The 24,645-nt window shown below is 46.4% G+C and overlaps 1 protein-coding gene across 1 annotated transcript in view; it reads left to right on the top strand.

Moving 5' to 3' along the window:
• Plxna2 (plexin A2) overlaps positions 1-23,223 on the top strand; it is a 179,252-nt gene extending 156,029 nt beyond the window's left edge. Inside the window, 15 exon segments of the mRNA XM_037211113.1 lie at positions 2,956-3,195; positions 3,596-3,739; positions 4,060-4,294; positions 6,077-6,219; positions 6,653-6,921; positions 8,716-8,782; positions 8,986-9,132; positions 9,749-9,908; positions 10,265-10,368; positions 13,854-13,953; positions 14,818-15,008; positions 16,054-16,223; positions 18,237-18,449; positions 19,055-19,205; positions 20,230-23,223. Of these exon segments, the coding sequence (XP_037067008.1) occupies positions 2,956-3,195; positions 3,596-3,739; positions 4,060-4,294; positions 6,077-6,219; positions 6,653-6,921; positions 8,716-8,782; positions 8,986-9,132; positions 9,749-9,908; positions 10,265-10,368; positions 13,854-13,953; positions 14,818-15,008; positions 16,054-16,223; positions 18,237-18,449; positions 19,055-19,205; positions 20,230-20,325 (2,430 nt within the window). The 3' untranslated portion in view covers positions 20,326-23,223.
• Positions 23,224-24,645: the final 1,422 nt, after the last annotated feature.

Genomic DNA, 24,645 nt, shown 5'->3' with positions numbered 1-24,645 from the left:
ATAGGTAGATGGCTTGCCCCCTGTCACAGGTGATTTGAGGCAAATTCATGCTAGATTTCAGGTTACCCAGATTCTTCATAACTTGACCATGTAAAATGTTCATGGGCCTTACTTCCCATCATGCTAGAGATACTCAGCACTTTTGGCTAGATAAACACATGCTCCCTACATCCAAGTACGGAATTTGAATCATGGGAAGAGCCTGGACCCTGTCTACCTACTGACAGCTAAATCTTCTCTGAGCTCCCAGTCACTGCTGTTCTGTCAAGTTTCTGGGGCCTGGAATATTAGGAATACACACCTTGAACTCACACCCAGGGAAGATAAACCATCTCTTCTCAAAAAAATAAATAAATAAATACAGGTTTAAAATACAGATTTTATTATCATTCCAACATGACCAACCAGAGTACAACTCACAGATCAATTCTTAAGAGAAGGGAGTCCCATGCCAAGGCAGAAACCTGTAAAAACTGGGTCCTTCAGACAGGGGCAGAAGAAAAAGCTGGCTCTAGCTTCTCTTGATCTCCATAGGAAAGACAGGTGCCACAGGGCCGGAGGATTGGTTTGTGTATGTCAGTTGTCTCTATGGCATGAGGGGCTGTTTCTGGCTGTACCAAGTAGCCAGAAACAGCCCCTTGGGATGTTTAGGGCATGTGGGCAGTATGATATGAGGTAGTTTGGGGTAGGACTGGCTCTGTCATTAGTTTCTACATGCAAGGAATGCTGGCTGGTAGCAAGGCTTTTGCTGCCTCAAGGAATTGGCCAAACTCTGAATGAGTCTCTCTCCAGGTAGCAGGATCAATATGACAAGGCACAAATATACATAAAATTAGATGTAAATATAGTATAGAGAGAATGCTATGATGTTGGCATGAGGCAGACAAGGGACTCCTAAAAGCTATAGCTTTTGTCCTCCAAGAGAAAATATAGGGCAAGAGCTTCCTTCTTACCTGACATCCTGCAAAAGCCACAGGCCAGGTGAAGTCCCTTCTCCCCTCCCTTTGGATTTATCTACATCTTAAGGACTATCTCCTCACTGCCACCATTACTACACACCATAGACTGCAGTATTTTCAGGAACTAAAATATAGTTCCACCCTCTGGAGAGTTGTAGGGTGCTAGGCCTACATGGTGACCTGCCTGGAAGTATCCAGGCTAGGAGGCCTGGATGAAAAGCTTAGGGAAGGCAGTGTCCCTAGAACATAGCCCCACGGTGTTGTGCTATGCTTCTGTTTACAGGATGGGGAAAGGAAGCACTTTGCTTTTTTGGTTCATTTGGGCCCCAGCTTAGCCTCACCCTACCTAGAGTTATCCTTTTCCTTGTGTTCCAAGCTCCCAGTAGATAGTGAGGAAGGCTGGCACAAAACCACAAAATGCATAGGGATGTTGACAAGCAGAGTGTGATGCAGAAGGGCAGGCAACACACTCAGGCCTCTTGTTTAGAACTGATTTTCTCATTCACATAGGAGCCTCCTTTGTGTCTAGAGAAACTGGGATGATAAGGAGGAAGATGCCACAGCAATGGAGAATCACACTGAGCTAAGAGTCTTCCCTGCAGAACTAGGAATTCAACTCTTAACTATACTCATTTAACAGCACCTGCTGCTTTTCCTATGCCTCAGTATCCCCACCTGCACCATGACATGGGCATTAAGTTGGAAAGGGGCTGCTGAAGTGTATAATGAAAAGGACAAGAATGGGAACCGATCCCTAACACAGCAGAAAGGCCACCTGTTTTGTTAGGGAAGTTTAAGATTTATTCTTGAAGTTCTGACATCACTTCTGCATATCAGCTCTTTGCTATGCTAAGGTCATCTGTTTCACATAGGGACCTGTTTTCTGGTCATAAAGCCTGAGTGTGTATATGTTGACCAGACACACACACACACACACACACACACACACACACACACACACGACCTGCAGGATGTATTAGAGTTCTTGAAGGTGTCCTAGGCTGTTCCTGTGACAACCCAGCTCCCACAGTGAAACTGAGCTAACTGTGGTACAGAGTAAAAAGTTGGAGGGCAAGTTGGAATCTGCATTTTTTTTCTAAGCTTCTTCTGTGGGTTTGTTAGTAGTTTCTTTGGGTGGCTGCTGTCTTAGCCTCAGAACCAACCACTGCAGGAGAGAATAACTGACTGTGCTAAGCAGGGGCATGCCCAATAGAATTTGATAGCAGACCAGAGATCTATCAAGAGACAAGGGATAGCATGAACTCAGTGTCACTTCTAAGGTTTTACCCCAGTGCAGATGGAGGAGTACATGGCTAGAGAAAAGAAGACCCTGAGTGGCAGGATCCTGTTTCCTTATCATTTTGTCCTGAAACATTAGCTGAACACTATGCAAGGTGCAAAATGCTCATCTCACTGCTTTCTACTCCACACCATACACTACACCACACCCTCACACACATACTCCCTCATTGTAGCTGTCCTTTTCTTCAAACATTCTTACATCCTCAACCCCAGACCTTTTCATCACTATCTTCTCCCCTGAAACTTGTTCTTGCACTGTTCCTGTCTGGCCTGCACTACTTCTGAAGGAAATCTTTCATGAATGCTGCTTCAGGCCAAACAAACTCACAGACTTTCCAGAGCATCTGCTCCTTCCCACCAGAGTGTCCCTCATCCATTCATGCATTTCACAGTATCATGCCCTGTGCTGCCTCAGGCTCTCTGTGGACTAGCTTATAATGCTTGTTTAATTAATCCAGAGTTGTCCCTTGAGACTACTTCATTCTGTGCACCAGACTCTCAGCCCAGTGTCTGCCAGAAAACAGGTGCTCAAAGAGTGTTAATGAATAAATGAGTGGGGTTAAGTGCATCATCACCACATTGGTCTTAAGGGCTTCACATGTAGTGAAGGAAGTCAAGCAAACAGAGGGTAAGAGGAGATGACAGACCTACCTTCACCCACCGGGTGGTCAGAATGCTGCTTTCTGCCTCCTAGGTGTGTACAGTGGTAAACACAACTACCCTCACCTGTCTGGCGCCCTCTCTGACCAGTGACTACCGTCCAGGCCTGGACACCGTGGAACGGCCAGATGAGTTTGGATTTCTCTTTAACAATGTCCAATCCTTACTCATCTATAATGACACCAAGTTCATCTACTACCCTAACCCAACTTTTGAACTGCTCAGCCCCACTGGAATCTTGGATCAGAAGCCAGGCTCACCCATCATCCTGAAGGTAGGAAACAGGAGTGGAGAGAAGCCTGAATAGTGGTGGGAAGAGAGTGCTGCAGGCCCTTCCCTCTTTAAGAGGCCAGATCTCCAGGTGACTGCATCCAGGAGTTTTGTTGCACCCCACCTGCCCTTAAGCCCCATGTGTCCTCCCCTCCATCTTTATTCCTCTTCCTTTCCTCCTTCCCCAAACATCTGCTACTGCCATTTTTCACTTTCCTTTGCCTTTTTTTTTTTTTTTTTTTTTTTTGTCTTCTTTAACCTGTGGCTGGTTGAAGTCTCCTTTAAAAACCGGACATGCAGACATTTTTTGGTTTTTGCATTGCTGCCCCACCCTGTCTCCTTTAAGTAGTCAATTTCTGCTTGCATATGCCAGTTCTCCTCATTAAGACACCTGTTCTCTACAGGGCAAAAATCTCTGTCCTCCTGCCTCTGGAGGGGCCAAACTCAACTACACAGTAATGATTGGAGAGACACCTTGTGCGGTCACCGTGTCTGAGACGCAGCTGCTCTGTGAACCTCCCAACCTCACTGGGCAACACAAGGTTATGGTGAGTGAACCCTCTTCTGTCTCTTTCCTTTGCCCAGCCTTACCATGCGAGCATGAAGAAAGATTCCATTTCATCTCATTCCCTGACTCATGCCCTCCATATTTCCTCATCTCCATGTCCTACATCAAAGTGGATAGCAGTTGATAACACATAAATAGGAAGACAGATCCCAAGGCAAGAATCACTTAGTATCCAAATATGAACTGTATTGTTGTAGTCTGTCCTGGCATTCCTTGAACTGTGATACTGTAGGATATGATGGCGTGCCAGGGCTCTACACCTCTGTGCACTGTGTGTGTGTCTATGTGTACAATGCACAGGTTCACGTGGGCGGGATGGTGTTCTCACCTGGCTCGGTGAGTGTCATCTCCGACAGCTTGCTGACCTTGCCAGCCATCATCAGCATAGCAGCTGGTGGAAGCCTCCTCCTTATCATCGTCATCATTGTCCTCATCGCTTACAAGCGCAAGTCTAGGGAAAATGACCTCACACTCAAGCGGCTCCAAATGCAGATGGACAACCTGGAGTCCAGGGTGGCACTGGAGTGCAAGGAAGGTGAGTGCAAGTGCATCCTCACTTCCTGGAATCCTCCTTCTTCCCTAACCTCATTGCCCTCCTTACATAAAAACCCTGACTTTATTCCTACCTTATTCCCACAAGCCTTTATATTCTACTCTTTCCTAGGAACTTCCCTGTTCCTGGGGTTAGAGAAGACCTAGGGGGAGACTCATGAGTGAGGAGACAGGTTCATTGGCATTGTTCACTGTCCCTGCTCTACCCCAACTCAGCCCACAGTTTGGCCAGCTGCCTCCCCCTCAGGACTACTATGCCATCACAGTCAGAGTTTTCAGGCCTTACTATCTCAGACCAGATTCTTTAATTGCCAGTGCCGATCCCTTTACTAATGGTCACAGGGGTACCTTTGCACTATATGGAAGCTGCAGCAGGGAAAGTAGGAGAGCCCCGCCTCCGTTCTGGCCTATCATCTCCTAGGATTTGTTTCCTATCACTATTGTAGACTAAATGCTCCAAAGGCCATGCTTGCTGGCAGCCTTGGGTGTGAATGTGTGTAGGAGTGGAGATTGTGTTTTCTCTCATCTCCCACGCAGACACATCCACAGGGTGACAAGTATACCTGGCATTCTCTAGGGCTGAGGACCTGGCAGACTGTCTGGGTAAACATCTCAATTAGCAATCAAAACATTTTTTCCTTTTGCTGCAAGTGGCTTTTCACAAACAGGCAAGTGTTGGACAATGGGGAAAAATTGTACTGGAAGAGATGGATCAGAACCCTCCCACCTTCCTCATACCACAGCACCAAGCCTGAAGAATCACCCCTGACCTGACAAGCCAGGAAGACACTTGGGAGCCCTTCACTGCCTGGACTTGCCTGTGGGCTGAGCATTTGACAGCCAAGGCCCTCCAGGGTTTTCTCATCTCGGTTCATCTCCTTCCTAGGGGAAAGAGATCAGTTTACTCATTCTGACCTTTCCTGAATTCCAGCACTTCTCCCCTTGCTTCTGACACCTACAAAGGGCCTACATCATAATGTTCTCTTCTCTACATTTTAGCCACATCTGCAAATATAGAAGTAAAAAATTACAGATAAGCATAGAAGACATAAAAATAGTATGTTATCCAGATTCCATTTACTATAACAAATCAAGGAGTTAATCACCTAGTAAAGAGAAAAGAGGATGGCTGGAAGATAACTCAGTCACATGCATGAGGACCTGAGGTTGATGCCTATAACCCACATAAAAATATGCCAGGCATTGTGGCATGTGCTTATAGTTCCAGCACAGGGAAAGCAGAAATAGGAGGATCTCTAGGGCTCACTAACCTAATTTGTAAACTCGAGGCTAATGAAAGCCTGTCTCAAAGATGGTGTTTCTGAAGATGTCACATGTCTATTTACCTGCATACATACACACATATTTTTTTTAAGTTATTTTGGCTGGGTTTGGAAATTTTCTGTGTGTGATTAGTCAGTCCTGTTGCTACTAGGCCTGTGGTGAGGGTGCATACAGTGGTTAAAGTATGTAGCCAAGTCAAGAGGGAGATCCAGAGTCCCACCATCCCCTTAAATCACATCCCCCTCAGGTTCCACCTCTTCAAATTTCTACCACCTCTGGTAAGTTGGGGACCATGCCTTTGGGAGATCCTTAAAATCCTATAGTAAACAACCTACAGCAGCAGCCTAGGACTTTCTTTTCACACCCCTCTGGCCTGCTACCTCTGCTCCCTAGCTTTTTTCCTCCTTCAGAGAAGCTTTTCCCTCTGTCCTCTCCCACCTGAGCACATTCTGAGCTTCCCTGTCTTCACTCACCCTCACAGCTTTTGCAGAGCTTCAGACGGACATCAATGAGCTAACCAGTGACCTGGACCGATCAGGAATCCCTTACCTGGACTACCGCACCTACGCCATGAGAGTTCTGTTCCCAGGCATCGAAGACCACCCTGTTCTGAGGGAGCTAGAGGTACTGCCTGTCTAATGATGCAGGCCCAGGGTTCCCAGGAAATCCAGGGAGCAGGAATAGGGTTAGAGGGGAAAGAACCAGTAGTTTTAATAGCATAGCAGCCTTAGGATCACCAGAAAGGGTCTCATTGCCATTTTCTGATTAGTGGCTTAATTAATTAAAGTTTTCCTAATTCTAGCATGGATTTAAGAAGGTTTGAAAAAAGAATGACCCTGAGCTTATTCATACATTTGCTGGTTTATTTACTCAAGAGAATGAATCGAGGCAGAAGAAATTGAAGGGAAATAAATAAGCAGGGGAAATCTGAGTTGGGGGATAAAATGACTGCAGCCCTCATGGAGAGAGTCTTACAGCAGGCATCATCACCATCAGGTCTTAAGGGCCTGGGTGGACATCCAAGCCTGTTCCCTGAAGGTCATCCTGCATACCCCAGGTACAGGGAAATGGACAGCAGCATGTGGAGAAAGCCTTGAAACTCTTCGCCCAGCTTATCAACAACAAGGTGTTCCTGCTGACCTTCATCCGCACACTGGAACTGCAGCGCAGCTTCTCCATGCGTGATCGTGGCAATGTGGCCTCTCTCATCATGACAGGCCTTCAGGGCCGCCTGGAGTATGCCACAGATGTCCTCAAGCAGCTACTGTCTGACCTCATCGACAAGAACCTGGAGAACAAGAACCATCCCAAGCTGCTTCTTCGCAGGTCTGACCCGAAGCAGGGGAAAGGCAGTTACAGACAGGACATCTTGTCAGATAGGCCCTGGATATCATCACTCCCGGAAATGGCTTCCATGCAGGGCTGCTTGTGTCCTCATATCAGCCCAGTATGGAATGTGATTTTCCACTGGTCCTGGGAAATGAGGTGGCTTCCACCTCATGTGCATAGGCATGTCTTGGGACTCAGCATGAACCCTAGTCCTTCTGCTTGTCTCTGTGACCTCACACCAAAGGTGCTGCCTTTTGTGGTTTGTTAGACTGTGTCCCTGCCTCTGCTTCTAGAGCTGTGTGCCCTAGCATGGTAGCCACTATTAACAAAAATGAAATGTACACTTCAATTTCCCCATCTTGCTGGTCATATTCCCAGTGTCCAGACACCCTGTGTTTGGTGGCCATCATATTGGACAGCACTCGCAAACCATTTCTATCGTCATACTTAGATCTGATAGACATGCTGGGCTACAGATGAGGAGCAGATTTGGAATTGCTAGCATATACCAACTGCCTCAGTTGCCACTTTTCTGGCAGGGCACAGATTTTAGAGACCCTCTGTCTCCTGCACCCACCCTCAGTTGAGGTCACAGGGAGCCTAGCACAGATGTAGGGCTCTGAGCAGCAGGGGTTGAATCTGTCACCTCCACTCAGGCTCTTCCTGTACCTTTGCTCACAGGTCTTGGATTTTCAGGCCCCACGTGGGGCGGCTTTGTTTTATAAGCATTGAGCCCCCATCCTGCCAGTCTGAGCATTGGAAGCTTTCATTAAGAACTGTTGTATTTAAATTAGAGCTAATCTCAAACACAATGCTGGGAGAGGGTGCTGGGAGGGCCCAGAGAGAAAGCTGCAATTTCTCATGCCATTGTCACTCTCTACCAGCCCTGATTGCTAAGCAGTCCTGGCAAATGCCTGGGGTTTGCTTCAGCCAGAGGGTATAATTTGCACCACGTGTGGGGAGCTAAAATACCCCTTGGCATCCCCATCAACAAGGTCTGTCACAGTGCTTTGCTTTGTTTCTTCCCAAGTTCCTAGACCTGCAGCCTGGGGTGGGGGAGGGGAAGGAGGCGGTGCTTACAGAAACAGATCCCCCTGTTGGCTAAACTCTTAAGCATTGCTCTCTACCTGCATGCCTAGAGAGCACATGAGCCACAGCACTAATCATTCATATTTACATAGTGTTTTACTGTGGAGCCAGATGTTATCTTTTACATTTTAAATATCTTAACCCATCCAACGCTAATAATTGAAAGTGTGAATATTATGACTGTGTACATGTAATGATGGGGAGAATGAACCCAGAGGTTATACAGCCAGTAAATAATACAGTCCAGATTTGAACAAGCAGCAACCTGTATTTGGAGAGGCAAGTATCAGGCATGCACCACAGAATACTTGAATATGCAGAAACCACAGAGGAACAGACTCTCTTCATCACCATGAGACCAGAGGGAGTAGAGAACTAATCCTCACAGTCTGTGGGATAAGCCTTTGCAACCCACATTAGGTGTCACCAACACAGTTTGTGGTACCACAGAGCAGCAAGGATGAAATGTCCTGACTTTCTAGAGTCTCAAAAAATTGAATCCTGGGAAATGACCCTCAGGCATCTTCCCATCACCTATGGGAAAGAGCTCACTCCTGGCTAATCCACTTCCAATTATTGCTGGAGTTTGGTTGGGTTGCCAGGGTCCAGTCTTAGCCATATGCTCTCTTACACACAAGACAAGCCTAGATTACTGCCAGACCCCTGTGTAAAGGGTGGCCCCCACCCCTCTACCTTCTCCAGGACTGAGTCTGTGGCCGAGAAGATGCTGACCAACTGGTTTGCTTTCCTTCTACACAAATTCCTGAAGGTAAGAGGGAGGGAGGGAGCAGGGCCAGAGTCAACCACACACCCTGGCCTTAGAAACAGCATGGGGACCTGTCCCTCAGAAACAAGGATTCCTTGGTGTGGATGCTCTTAAGCAAAGCAGGTCTGGGGTTCTCTCCTCTGGCTGCAGAGGTAGTAAGGAAGGTTCAGGCAGGGTCTAAACTCTCTACCCTGATATTCCTCCAGGAGTGTGCTGGGGAGCCGCTCTTCATGCTATACTGTGCAATCAAGCAGCAGATGGAGAAAGGCCCCATCGATGCTATCACTGGTGAGGCCCGCTACTCCCTGAGTGAAGACAAACTCATCCGGCAGCAGATCGAATACAAGACCCTGGTGAGGAAGCCAAAAGTCAGGTTCCAGCCCCGGTACCACCTGTGATTGTCCCTACTTTGCCTTCTAGCCCATGAGGCCATCTACCAAAAAGAGGCTTAGAGACCAATCTGGGGCAATCCAAAGGGCATATCAAGTATATGAAGAGCAAGGCAGACCTTTCCCTCATCTTAACTGGTGAGCCAAAAGAGCTGCATGTGCCTCAGTTTACCCTAGATGATAATGAGGGAGGAAAAGTCTACTCACCATTAGGGACTGCATAATCAGCAAAGAAAGAAAGCAAGTGTAGGTCTCTAGTATAAAAGCTTTGAGGACATGTGAGGCCAGCCCTTGATGCCCATGGATCTATCTTGAACCCTCTCAAGTGCCTCACACCCAAGATTACCTTCCCCCAAGCCATCTAGGAAGTAGCGTCCCTTTTTTTTGAGAAAGGATTAATATCTTGGCTTCAGCTCTCACATTAGATGACAGGAAGAAGAAGAGAAAACCAAGTCTTAGGACAGAGAACCTCATTCTTCTCATAAGGAGAGCAAACCTTGGAAGAAGATTCTGAGGCCTCAGCTTCTTCCCACACTACTTCCCAAGTATGTCCAGCTCACCCTTGATCCCCTACTTACAGATCCTGAACTGTGTCAACCCTGACAATGAGAACAGCCCAGAGATACCAGTGAAGGTGTTAAACTGTGACACCATCACTCAAGTCAAGGAGAAGATCCTCGATGCAGTATATAAGAACGTTCCCTACTCCCAGCGGCCAAGGGCTGTGGACATGGACCTGGGTAGGAAGCCTGGCCTTGGAACTGGAGGGCAAGAGGGAAACATGGCTTGCCAGAGAGCTGTCAGGCCATGAGATGGCTTGGGAAAAGGGATATGAAGTTCTGCCTTGTACACAGCTCCCACTGGAGCATGACTAGTTTCTGGCCATGAGAAGGACTTCTTTCCTAGGCTTTGTCCACTCAGATGTGAGTCTCTTACACATCAGCCTCACCCTGCCCCCCTTTTGGATGTCTCTAAGCTCCACACTGACATCAGCCAATGGGGACAAGGTTACTAAATCTCTAGAGGACACACAGACAGGGTGACCCTGACTGCCCCCGCCACTCTCACTGCCGCCCATACCATCCTTTCCACCCAGAGTGGCGCCAAGGTCGGATTGCCAGAGTGGTGTTGCAAGACGAAGACATTACCACCAAGATAGAGGGTGACTGGAAGAGGCTTAACACGCTGATGCATTACCAGGTGAGGGCAGGCCCTCCCTGTGGCCTTCATCCCCAAGAATGTCCCCTTTTCTCTCTGTTAGAAGGCCTCCAAAGCCAACAAAGTACTTTCCTCTCTCCATTTTCTTCTTCTGTGGGTCTGGAACAGGGACGCTCAGCTGTGGCTGCCCATTCGATTAACTGGGGGAACTTACAAAACATGGGCTCTCAGAATAGATCTAACTGCCTGGCCTCCAGAAAGGTGCCTTGTGCTTATTTCTCTGGCTTCTTCCTAATGCCACTGGCTCTCTGGCTTGTAGCAGAATAGGGCACAGACTTGTCTTCAGCCCCGAAGATCCACAGTAGCTGGAAATGTTACTTAAGTGCACTTTCTTTTTACCTGTATGGGATACCCCAGCAGGTGTGTAGATTAGATTCAGCATAGAAAGTGACAAGGAATATATGTTTGTAATACTGCCAGACATGGAATGAACAATCATAAAAATTCCAGCAAATGAATATAAGCATCCACTCCACCCTGCTTTCATCCCATGGGAACCACTCACAGCTTGGGGGTCTCTGTAAGATTAAGCACAGGTAGACAGATTGGGATTCAGGAAAAGTACTAAAATAGGAGCTAGAAATGAGAGACACCAAGGAAAATTAAGCCAACCAGAAGAAGTGCCTCAGGCTATAAGACCCAAGGGACTGTTTGATTAATAATATCCTCCTATGTGCCTGGCTTACAAAGAGAGGCCTGCAGAGGGGCTGACTGACTGGCGAGGCTGAGCTACCAATGACCAGCCACTGGGAGGCCCTGGAGTTGGCCAAGTGCCTCAAAGCACAAAAGAGTCTCGGGGCACTGGGGATACCCCCAAAGTATTCCTCCCAGCACATCCTCTATGCTGCACCTAGATCGCAGCCCCAAGTGAGGGAAGGTGTGTAAATAAGAACTGAGGCTTTAAAGGTGTATTGTAGCCTAACACCCACTCTGGTGATGGGATTCTATAATTTCTCCCAACCTTGAGCTATTCATCTGTTCACTGGAGCTAACACCTATGACAAGGGAAGGCATGAAGGTAGCTGGAAGAATCAGAAGCAAGTGCACAAACTCAACATTTGCACTTACATACAAACAGGAGTAATCAAATCACTCCATGTTAATTCACACATGTAAACACACATACACAACAATCTTTACATAGTAAGTACATCCAGAACAATTGTAATGAACCAATTAGAGGTGAATGAGAAAGTGCAAAAGAGACTAAATCTGTGCCACCAAATCTTCTATTCCTGAAGGGCTTGCTTAGGGCCTTTGCTTCCATCCATCTCTGATACCTTAATGATTGTTCCTGGGTTACCCATCTTGTGACTTCCAATAAGATTAGAATATCCATTTCTTATTCTGTTCCTTTTACAAAACACTTCCAATTCCTTCATGTCATTTATTGTTCATATATTTCTTCATTCCTCAAATATTTACTGAGTGCCAGGCACTTCCTACACTCTAGTTCTGAGTGACAAGGGCAGCAGGGAATCTTCCTTCCTTTGAGAGATGATGAAGATGGTGTTATTATTCAAATGGCAACATGAATACCAACACATGCTGAGTGCTCACTTGGTACCAGGTACTTCACCAGCCTTTATGTGTCTTAATTTCTTTAATAATCATCACAACAGTGATTACCAGACATGATTATTATCCTCAGTGACAAATGAGACAACCAAGGCCCAGAGGGGCTAAGTCATTTCACTGGTAAGTGGTGGCAGAGCTGAGGTCAGATTCAGCCAAGTATTTTGAGCTTGGGTTTATACCACCTATTGACTAAAAGAGAGAAACAAAACAAAATAAAATAGGTGGGGTAGGGAGAAAGAGACAGAGTAAGAGAGACAGAGAAACAAAGGGGGAAAGGGATCTTTAGTGACCAACCTTGGAATTAGTCATGTTAGTCACCTTGTGAATTTCCCTATAGATGACAACAAACCATAAATACTGTCATCTGTCCTCGCTGGGTGTATAAACTCCCACCCTTGCCCAGCTTTCAGAGGAGCATTTCTGGGTGGCTGGTGGCAAGAATTCTTGAGAGATAGGGGTAATGCCCTTTACCTCTCCTCAGTCATGGATTAAGTGCTGATAGTACAAATAACTGGCAGATCCAGAGCTTCTCCAGCCAGGAGGCGAATGCTGGCACCTCTTGGGAAGGGCGGTGGCTGCACAGGGCTCAGGACCCAAGAGCTTCACCCGCTCTGCCTTCTCGCTAACTTGCCTGGACCCCTGCAGAAGAAAATCATCTTAATTAACCAGGAAAGGGGTAAAAATCTGCCTGGGCTTCTGTGGATTTATAAGGAGGGTAAAATTAAACACCACCACTAAAGCTGGCTATCAGGGAATCTCGTTAACACTAATGTTCATTTATAGTTTGACTTCTCAACATTTAATTCTTTTTTGGTGAGAGAGAAGAACTGACAATTTAAGACCCAGAAAGATGGTTTTATGGCTGGTGAGGCTATAAATCAAACTTACAAAGTTCATAAAAATTGTTAAAATAAAAAATGGTTTAATAGGAATGTTTTATGGCCCATAACATTATTATAGCTGTTTTATTCCCTCTGCGTTAGGGGTTTAATTGGATCACCACAATTCTGGGGATTCTTCGTTTTTATTAGATGGAGGGCAATCTTAAATCAAGATGGCCCCAAATGTCTTCTCTATGGCTCCTCATTCATCAGCCCTCCCCCAACTGCTGGTGCTAAGCCTGGCATCTTCTCAGAGGACAGGGCAATGTGCCATCTTTCTCACAGCTTCCCAAGGGCAGATGTCCTTTTGGTGAAACTATTCAAGGTGGCCAACACATAATACAACACAGGCCAGGAGGAAATTGGGGCCAAAGGAAAGATGGGGCTTAGACCAATGTGACTTGTAATAAAATCCAAAATCAGGAAATATAATGAGGAGACTGTGTACTCTGGAGACGTACAGGTCTGAAGAAAAATATCAATTCCTCAGTATATTAATGACAAGAGCTTGAAGCAGTGACTTAGCATACCCCCACTTCTGTTTTCTCATCTGTAAAATGAAAATAGTCATTCATAACATGAGATGATGGGAGGCTGAGTCTAACCCTTCTGTCCAATAAAAATAGAATGCTAACTACACATGTCATTCTAAATTTTTCATTAGCTCCACTAAAAAGCAGAAACAGACTGTTGAAATAATGTTAACAATGTACTTTATTTAACTCAGCTTAAAAGAATTAGCCCAATGTATAATCAATATAAGACTAATTAATGACATCATTTATAGTCTTTCATTCAAACTAGCATTCTGAAATCATGTGTGTGTGTGTGTGTGTGAACTCAGATGCCTAGTTGAGATTGGCTACATGTCAGGTGATCTAGAGACATAAAAGGCATGAATGGTTGTGGTAATATTTCTGAACTTGTACTAACCCCACACTCCCTAGAAGTACTTAACTTCTCGAGACACCTGAATTCTGCCATGTTGTCCTTTTGTGCCCATCTTAGGTGTCAGACAGGTCAGTGGTTGCTCTGGTACCCAAGCAGACCTCCTCCTACAACATCCCTGCTTCTGCCAGCATCTCCCGGACATCCATTAGCAGATATGGTAAGCAGCCAGAATGCAATTGGGAAACTCAAGATCTAGGCTTCTGTGACCCTCAGGGAACACCTGCTCCTGCCCTTGTCAGGAAGCCCCTGTTGCTGCCACACCTTCACACAAAGGTACTGGCTCATCTGCCTCCTTCCTAAAGAGTCCTAAGGGCCATGTGTCTCCTTTGAGAGGTAGCAGGTAGCACCACAAGCCCTTTCGTTGCTGTCTATGGCCAGTAAAGAGTTGGAGTAGCCTAGTACAGCTCTTTTCTCAAAAGTGTCTTAGTTTGTACACAAAAGTGATCATTCTTTCCTTTCCACTCCCAGTCTCCTTGGGGCAACATGATTCATTCTCTCTTATTTTGTTTGTTTTGGTTCCATGTACACTTAAAGGCACTAGACAGCCCACCTGAAAGAAGTTATAGGACTAAAACAGTAGCTCAAAAAAGGGTTCAGAAAATATATTTCAGGACCTGTTAACTACAAAGAGAATCATTACAACTTGAGCCCTCACTATCTTGACTTTCTAGGGTGCCTGTGCGTATATATATTATATATATATATATATATATATATATATATTCGACATTTTACTTGATTATTGTTCATTGCTAGAAACATCAGAAGAGAGGGGACTCCCAAAATCTCATGGGTGTCTGAGCTCTTAAAATTTCTAAATCTTCTTTCTAGAAATAGATTGTAGGCTCCTCTGTCTAACTAAGGATCCCTAAAACTATTCATGAAATATATAGTCCCAAGAGTCCTTTCAAGGTGAAGCATGTTTATTCTAAGAAGATGCAGCAGTTGGGTGGGATTCCTAGAGGATGCTTCGAGCAGGAGGTTGGCCTGCCTCACTCTGGCCTCCTCTACCCTCTTCCAGACTCTTCCTTCAGGTACACAGGAAGCCCAGACAGCCTCCGGTCTCGGGTCCCCATGATCACCCCAGACCTGGAGAGTGGTGTCAAAGTGTGGCATCTGGTGAAGAACCATGACCATGGTGACCAGAAAGAGGGCGACCGGGGCAGCAAAATGGTATCTGAGATCTACTTGACCCGGCTTCTAGCCACCAAGGTAACTCCTGCACTACCCAAGCCAAGCTATTCCCTACACCTTGGCACAAACACCTATGCTACAGGTGCTTCCTGCCCATTCTCCTGCTGGCTTCCACTATCTCTGCTTTTTATACCTGTTTGCTAGTCCCGTGGGAGAGATAACAGAAAGGCCTAGTTCAACCATCAATCTAAGGAAAGACTATCCCTCCCGACCCATTGCATCTCAGGCTGAGAGGAGATAAAGGCAGCACACTCTAGCTTTCCCAGGAGAGAACAAACCAAGCTTTCAAGGATGCTTTACCTTAGAGATCAGGCCGGATTCTAAATGCTTTCCTCACTGATCCCACTGCAGTGCTGCAGGGACTCGAACACAGTTGCTTAAAGCTCTCAGACTTTCTCCCGGATTGATCCAGAACAACTCTATCAGACTCATGTCTCCATTCTTGCTTTGTTAAATATGCCCAGTATATCAATAAGAGATAACCAAAAGACATCAGAGAAAGTCAGGAGTTATACTAGTCCCCAAAGTGTGTCTGGACCCAGGTCCAGGCTTGTCGATGCCTCTAGAATCCATGAAGCCTGTGGATCACGGCTGTTCCTGGGTTCTCTTGAAGCTAGATCTGAAGCCTATGCTCCTGACACTGACACCTTAAAGCATCCTTCCTGTCAGACCTTCTCCTCCCCCAATCCCTTACCAAAGGTCCAATTCCCTGAACACCCTCTGTATGTAGACTCTGCTGCCAGCTTGAGCCCTCTCACTCATTCTAGGAAATCCCATTTCAGAGCACTTCCTATCCTCCCATCAAATGCCCTGAGCCCATCCCTTCAGGGCATGCTGCCACAGATTAGAAGAGAGATTCCTTCTGTGGATTCCCAGACTTGTCAGTCCCTCCCAACTCCACAATATCCCATACAGTACCTACCTCATTCCTGCCCCTCCATCTGCACTCTTTTGCACTTCAGACAAATTTCCAAGGTAGGATGGATGCAAGACACCATCTGGCATGCCTTCTGCTGCCCTCTAGCACCCACCCACCATTTCACTGCCCCCCTTACTCCCACAGGGCACTCTGCAGAAATTTGTGGACGACTTGTTTGAGACCTTGTTCAGCACTGTGCACCGGGGTAGCGCTCTCCCCCTAGCCATCAAGTACATGTTTGATTTCCTGGATGAGCAGGCAGACAGACACAGTATCCACGACACAGATGTGCGGCACACCTGGAAAAGCAACTGGTAACCCCAGGGGAGCTCAATGGGGGTGCCACCTGGGGAGGCCCAGCACTCTGGGTGTTGGGGACCAGCAGAGACTAGAGATGGGAGGTAGCTGGGTCTCAGCTGAGGCTGGGTGATCTGAGGGTCCTGGAACATATCACACATAACACAAACACACACACACACACACACACACACACACACACACACACACACACACTGCAGAGTCAACATCATCCTCAAGGCTGCCAAGTTTTTAACCACAGAAGCAATAGAAAAGATGTTTTGAAGGCATGATCCTTGTTCAAGACACTTCCACATCCAGATTAGTGGTGGGAGAAGCAGCCCCTGATAGCCCCTAGCATGAGCCCCACCCCCAGCTTTTGAGCCTGGACCACAGACTATGTTAAAGACTAGCTTATCCAAGAGCCAGAGTCAAGAAGGCTTCCTCTAGGACAAAGGAGGAAGGCATTTGGATTGGGCAGGAAGCCCACGCAGCTGTCTAGAGTCAGCAATCCCCAGAAAACAGAGCTGACACAGATGGGCTCAGGCTGTTATTTGGAAATCAAAAGTCCTAGCAACCAGCAAAATACTTTGAAAGAGCCAATGGGGTCTTGGAATAGACCTTCATTCTCTTGGTGTTGTGGCCACTGGGCCCTCCTCATCTGCAATTTTTGGTCACAGTGGAGTGACATGGAGAGGTTCAGTGGCAGTAGGTGAAGAACATGCAGTAAGCTCCACCAAAGCAAGTCCATGGCATCCCCTCAGCTTTGTAGGATGTCCAGCCCAGTACTGGGAATGGAAGTTGGGGGACATTCTCTGTGCCTTCTGGCGAGACTCAAGCAACAGTAATGCACCCTCCTCCCCCAGTGAGATAATGTGATTAAGCTGAGTCACGTGGCTCACACTTCATAGAGCAAAGATCCAAGGGAAAGAACTTAAACGTGTCCAGCACTGCCAGAGGAGGACAGGACAGAAGAGCTGTGCCAATGCTGGCTGAGGTGGCTCCTCCTAGGTTTCAAGAAAGGATTGTGGGTTGAGGACAAGCAAAAATTACAAATAGAGGGGACCAACACTGACATTCCCAATGTCTAACATTAGAAAGGCACTTGGAAAATGTGGAGATGATGAAGTCATCAGAATGTAAAGAAAAGAACAGGGAAAGCTAAGGACAGTACTTAGGCTAGAAAGGCAAGCCCATGACAGAGTTCATGTCACACAAGCATCAGAAGAGTCAAGGCTAGAAGGCAGCTGGAGAACACAGACTTTGGAAAGAAGCAAAACAGTAGCTATGGAAGCTGTCCTGGTTTTGAAGGGGGGCAATGTTCATACTGCCTTATGACCACAGAAACAGCAAAGGCTATTCCCCTCTGCAGTCTCCTAACTGCTGTTAGGTTCCTTTTGGGAAAAAATCAGAGCCACTGTGAGCCATTCTCTCCCAGAATGCCAAAAACATCTCCTTCCCTTCCCTCTGCCATGCCCAAACACAGAAAGCCCTGGAGGGGACCCCTGGAAGAAATTCCCTCCATGAGGAGCCTGTCCTCTGACCCAGCCCTAGGAAGTGGCTCAGTGGCCCACTGGATCCAGAGGGTATGTGGTGCTCCCGCTGAAGCAGTGCTTGGGACTGCCTGCCTACTTCCTTCAAGTGGCCATGAGGACTGTGAGGCACTCTAGGAGTTTGATGGCTTTGTCTGAAGCCCTGGGAAAATTGTGTTCTCTGTAGTTGACCTTCCCTGGAGCACTGAGGCCTTGGGAAAGCATGTCAAGAAGAAGCAGAGCCTAGACACACTCACCCCTCAGCTATTAGGGAGCAGAACCAATGCCCTGGTGTGACAAGACCAAAGTCCCTTTGCTTTGTCCTACAGCCAGGAACAGCATAAGCTGAGTAACCAGCCCCTGCTGGGCCAGTTTCTGAATTCGTTCCCTTCTCTTTTAGAATGGAACATCTGCTCTACCATTCAGGAGTAAGGGAAGAGTTTTAGTAAGGGACAATGTCAAAGTATATTCTTCAGGGTACTCTGCCTTTTCCTACAGCCTCCCTCTGCGATTCTGGGTGAATGTCATCAAGAACCCTCAGTTTGTATTTGACATCCACAAGGGCAGCATCACAGATGCCTGCCTCTCTGTGGTAGCCCAGACCTTCATGGATTCCTGTTCCACATCAGAGCACCGTCTGGGCAAAGACTCACCTTCCAATAAGTTGCTCTATGCCAAGGATATCCCCAGTTACAAGAACTGGGTAGAAAGGTCAGTATTTCCCCTAAGACACATACTGTGAGCATCTAAGACACTACTGAAGACCAGGACTGTCCATGACCACTGAGGACCATGACCTCATACCCCCTATGTTGTGGTAAGGAAGGGGAATTTGTGTCCTGGGAAGTCTGATAATTATTACCTTTTATTATATCACACAAATTAACATTTACTGAGCATGTAAGAATTACTGTGATAAGGATTTTGTATGTTGTTTCACAGAAATGTCCAAATGGACAGTTGTAAAATAGCTGCTATGATAATCCCTATTTTGCTAATGAGGGAATGAGGCATAGAAAGTCTATGTAACTTGCCCAAGGTCACCAGCTAGCAGGTTGAAGAGCTGAGATGTGAACACAAGGAGTCTTGCCAGAGTCTTAACTACTCAGGACACTGCAGCTCTTAGCTGGCTGAACTGTCCTGCAGAAACTTGGATTGCACCCTAGACTCAAACTTCAGCTTGAGGCAGAGGCCACACTAGAGAAGAGATGAAAAGAAGGAGCAGTGGGGACCCCTGGTTCTCATGACCTGGGTCAGGGTTGGTATTGGTAGAGGTTTGCTCAACCCTCATCATGTGCCTGTTCTGTCCATGGCAGATACTATGCAGATATTGCCAAGCTTCCAGCCATTAGTGACCAAGATATGAATGCCTACCTCGCGGAGCAGTCCCGCCTGCATGCCACAGAGTTCAATATGCTGAGTGCCCTCAACGAGATCTACTCCTATGTCAGCAAGTATAGTGAGGAGGTAAGACAGGGTCTAAAGGGCAGAGACCAACTCACAGCTTGATTAAGGTCTGAAACAACAATAGGGGTCACTTTTAAAAATCACAATGCATAGTCATAGTCATTGAACCCCAAATCATCATCTTTTCTCTACAAGACAGCCCAACCTCCCCTGATTCATTTAATTCCTCCCTGTACATTATCTCTTCTCACTCAAGTATTGTATAACTAATTTTATTCTTTCTTAATAAATAGAATTATCCATTTATGCTTGGACAGATCCTGTCAATCATTTTTCAGATAGACTGGTGGACTTTGACAAGAACAGAAGTTAACCAGGAAGGTGACAGGCCATGCATTAGCACTGAACCTAAAGAAAGTAGTAGCAAAATAATAGTAGCCCACAGTAGCTGTTACATATGCTTTGAGCACATGAGAGCTCTATGTACATGCATATATTCCTGCATGTGTCTGTAAATGTGTGATCTGCATGATGATTTTGTGGCATGCCACCCATATGACAGTGGTCCCACCAGAGTAAATAGAGCTAAAAAATTCCTGTGTGACCTCAGAGCACCCATGAATCTATGGCCATGCTTCGTAAATGATTCTACCAAACTGCTGGTTATGCAGCTTACAAAACTAGGTACAGTCTGTGCTCTTAGTAGTAAGGAACTGTGTAACTAGTGCATAAACTGTGTTTACTATGCTACACTTTTATTGTTGGTTTAGAGCATATTCCTACTTGTAAAAGCAGATTCATACATTGCATATGTGTTCTCCTGTACTTGATTCAGAGTGTGAGTACTCTGAGCTATTTTCCTGCTGACAAAAATCACGTAAGGACTCTTTTCTTAGAAAGTGTCCTGGTGGCTAACTAAAGCATGACTTGCATAGATCTATTCATTTAATTATGCCAGCTATTTGACATTACATTCCTAAAGGCAGAATGGAAAGGTTGAAGGATAGGTGCTGGGTTGATGACTCCAGAAAGTTGTGCCTTTGAGGCTGAGTCTTGATTCACCTGCCTTTGTTTTGCCCCCCAGCTCATCGGGGCACTAGAGCAGGATGAGCAGGCCCGGCGGCAACGACTGGCCTACAAGGTGGAGCATCTCATCAATGCCATGTCCATCGAGAGCTGAAAGGAGGACCTCCTGTTCCTGGAAGAGGGACCCAGACAAGCTATCACACTGGTGTTTCAAAATGAAGGATGGGACAAGAGAAGGGTATCAAGCCCCAGGGCTGGCTGCCCACTGAAACCTCATGAGGGGAGAGGGAAAGGCTCCTCTCTCAATGCCAGCCATGTTTTGTCACAGCCAGTTCCTGCCAGAAGGACAGTGAACACCACCCAATCATAGTGTGAGCTCAGGACACCACGGGCAAGGAGGAGGAGGCCCTTCAAGCTGAGAGGCTTGAACCTGATGGTTCTGCCTCCATGACTGCTGCTTTGCATGAAAACTCACTTGATGTATATTGGGAAATAATGAGAACTTTATTTAATTTTTTAAGAAAAAGGGAAAAAACAGAAATAAAACAAAACATAAAGCCTCCCTGTCCAACCCGTCCAACTTTTGTTTAATCTGATTTCTGCCCCCTTCTCAGTAACATCTCTCCTTCCTTCTGTAACATCTCTTTCTCAATGTCAGAAAATGCCTGAGAGATGCTGAGAAAAACCAGTATGGAAATGTCCTCCTCTCCTTTGAACTAAAAGGAAAAGGAGGAGAGGGAAGAAGGACCACAAGCTCGTACTGAACATTTGGCCAACAGGCTAGGAAGGCCTAGATCCCACCACAGCCAGAAGAGCCTAGGAACTGCTGACCTTTGTGGGAATCGTGAAAGCTCATCAACTCCACTTTAATAGGCAGCCACTTTCCATGCTGCACCCTTGTGTATCCTCACCTCCTGAGAGGAGGAATGGACCCACTGAGGACCCGTAACTGTGGGCACATCTTTTGTTTGTTTCATTTAATCCCAAACCTCAACAAATGAGGAGTTGGTCTCTGGTACTTTTCATTTTTGGTTTCCCTAGAGTTGATATCAGAAATGGGAGAGGTGAGCCTCTCCCAGACCAGCCACCTCCTCCCTGAGAACTCTGAGCAGAGTCCCGTGTCAGCCTCTGTCATAAGCCAGTCACACAGGGGCTGTACAAACCAGGCCTTCTAGGTCTGGTTTGAATGGGGAACATAGGTGTTTGACTTTGGATTTCACCCAACCACCCACCAGTTTACGGCAATTAAAAAGAAAATAAACTCAAATACTGTTTACAGTAAGCAATACTTGAAGAGTATAGGTTTAAGATGCAGCAGTATTTATTATTATACTTTCTTTTCTCTTGTGCCTGGAGCGGGGAGGCCAACCTTCACTCATATCCAGAAGCTCCTGACCATCTGAGCACAGTGCATTTGCCTGAGTAGAAATGACTGGTGTCCCATCATCTCTGCCATCTCTGTCTGTCATGGATCCATGGATTTGAAAGTGGATAGCTTCCTTAGAGGGCACCTGTCCGTCCCTCTGTCTCCTGATACTGAATGCCATAGATGGCCAGATTTCCTGAGTATATCTTCCAAGCAGAGGCCAAGGCTCCATTCTTGGGTCCAGAGGCAAGCTCTGTGGTAGCGGGACAAGAAATTCAGCTGGTAAGCCCTCAGGGAATTCAGTCCTCCTGCCTGGGTATGTCCCCAAGCAGCCAACTCCAACAGCTTTGCAAGCAGCATCTGTCTCAAGGTAGAAGGACAAGAGGAAGGCAAAGGTTGGCACAGGAAAAGGCCGAAGAGATCTCCCATTCTTGCCTTGTGCTTTTCAAGAGGTCAGGAATGCCAGGCTGTAGGGCTGGGAAATAAGACCAGCTACCCTGAGAGAGACCAGACCTGGGTTATTTCTTTCACAATTAACCCGGGCCTCAACTTATACCTCCAGTTAATTCCAGTTTCTGAGACTCTACTGACCAGATGTGACTCCCAGCACAGTCAGGAAAGGAAGTCAAGAAGGTGGCTTCCAGTCTATGTACATGTCTTCAGATGGCTGTTTCACACACAGCAGATGCTGTCAGGGCTGTTCAGCTTGTATCTTCCCTGAATGCAGCTGACAATGGAGAGAGAAAAGTGTTCAGCAAAATACTCAGGAAACTTGCTGATTTTATGATGATTCACAACCAGCCATGCCAAGGCCACTTTTCTTCTGATAATCTACTCATGTTAAAGTTTTTCAGGGTCATATTAATAGCCTGGAAAAAATACTAGTGACTGGCCTTCCACACTAAGCCAAAGTGTTTGCTCTTCACAGCACCCAAAGCTTATCATCTTAGAGCCTGTAATTTATGAGAATGAAGGAAGTGATGTAGTCAAAACAAGAATATGAACAGAAGACTGCACTACCCAGGACAAACTCCAGCCCACCTATTTTCCATTCCAGTTCAGTTAAAGGCTTTCTGAGCAGCTGCTACCATTCAGGCTGATGTCCAGAGTGCCATTTCATCAAGAAGCAAAAAAGCAAAATGTTTGACATCTTTCAATAGCACCCAAACCTTCCCTAGTGTGCCTACCTGTCTCCCACAGCAGCCACTGATGGTATCCACTCACTGCCTCTGGCATGCTTCACTGAAGATGTTTGGAGAGTATGGAGAGAATGATGGGAGAGAGCAACTCAAGGAGTGTAGCTGAAGGGAGCAGGGCCAGCACGAAGGGTGGTCTAGCCACTTACTAAGGGTCCCACGAGTTGGACAACTTGGGCTGAAAAGAGAAGTGGTCAAGGGGCATGGTTAAGAATTAAGAAGGAAAATTCAGCGGGAGACAGGACAGGCCAGAATGGTGAGTGATTGCAGAGTCTTGTTTTCATTCTAGCTTTCTACCTATCCTTCCACTAGCTCTTTGTTTTTATTAATTAATAGAGTCTGTTCCCTAGGGAATGGAGATGAGAGGAGGTTGATTGGTCACTCTTCTTGCTATTATCCAACTTGAGGATATTTTGACCTTTTGTTTAAAAAGAAAAAAAAAGTATTAAAGCTATAGCCCTTCCCCACAAGAAGCCATTTATCTTTGGCATGAAGTCTCTCTTAAGCCTACCCAGCTTTACTTTATTTCATTGATCTACACAAAAGCCAATTCTCTAGGAAAGGAACAGGATTGTAGAAGGTTTGAAGACAGAATTCTAGAGGACTATAGGGAGACATCCTTCAGCTGGATCTGGCACCACCTCCTGCCTTCTGTGTGGGTCAGGCACTTCTGTGTCTGATGTTCTACCTCTTTCCACGGTTTGACTCTCAAAACCCCTTCTGATCCCCTTCTCTTTAAAGAGTGCACTGATTCAAGTCATGGGCACACTGTGATCTGACAAAAGGAGGGGACTGTGTCCTGCATTAATTCATTTGGAGAATGTTCATAAGTAGTAATCATCTGCCAGGTTCTTAGAGCTTCTGAAAAAGAGGGTAAATAAGGCCAAGAAGATCCATCTTCCAGCAAATGCATCTTCTCCAAGCTGCTAGTTCTGCCACCAATACAGCAGGACTGTTCTTTCCACCTTTCCCAGAAGAAAGCACCAGGTGCATAGAAAATGAGGCACCATGAAGGAAGAAGGCTGGCCCACCCAGACACCTTACCTCATCCTGGGAGCAGGCCCCCTAGCAGTGAGATCTGCTCTCATTTCTACTGCCACCAGCTCTTTAGTCAGCACAACTTTGTTGCTTAAGCTCCTGTCCTTTCAATTCCACCAAAATGAGGATAAAAATTAGTAGTTAAGGCCCCTGGCCCTGCTGATCATGAGATAGAAGCAATGGTGGCTGTACACGAGGTCTGACACAAGCAGAGAAGGCAGGAGGCTCCTAGCCACCCAGTTCCAGGTACTGCACAACTGCCACATCTGTAATTTCATGTGCTGTCAGCAGCTACTCTAAAAAGGGTTCCAACCACATTGTGTCATGACTAAGAGTCCTGCAACCTGGACACAGACAGGAAAGACCTGAGATACAGAGGGCTATGAGGGTGAGGAAATGCAACGTGGCTCCAGGGACCCAGGGCATGAGGAAGATCTTATGATGGGAGGAGGCCTGGGAAAAGACAGTCAGGTCCTCCTGATGCCTTGTCTCAGGAATGTTCTTAGAGAAGACAGTGGCATCATATTCATAACTCCACATCTCTTTTCCTTCTATCTTTTCTGCTTATTTCCTAGAGTGAAGATTTAGCATCTGAGGCCCAGTGATGCTTATCATGAAGGGTAAAGTTTCTGTTGGCACTTTCTAGTCACTCCAGGGAATGTCCTGAGAGATGATCAAAGCCAGTGCCTGTCAGACAAGCCTCAACACAATAAGCAAACTAGAGATTCTCCTGTCTTGCACAGACTCACAAGTCACTCTCCTCTCCCATACCATCCCCCTAGACTGAGCTGCCTCTGTGCTGCCTGTACCATAGGGCCCCAATGAAGGAACTGAGAAGCTTCTTCTAGAAATAAGTCAATGTCACCACTCTAAC

This window comes from Peromyscus leucopus, chromosome 15 (assembly GCF_004664715.2).
Source record: "Peromyscus leucopus breed LL Stock chromosome 15, UCI_PerLeu_2.1, whole genome shotgun sequence".
Lineage (NCBI taxonomy): Eukaryota > Metazoa > Chordata > Mammalia > Rodentia > Cricetidae > Peromyscus > Peromyscus leucopus.
This window is presented reverse-complemented; position numbering and strand designations above follow the sequence as displayed.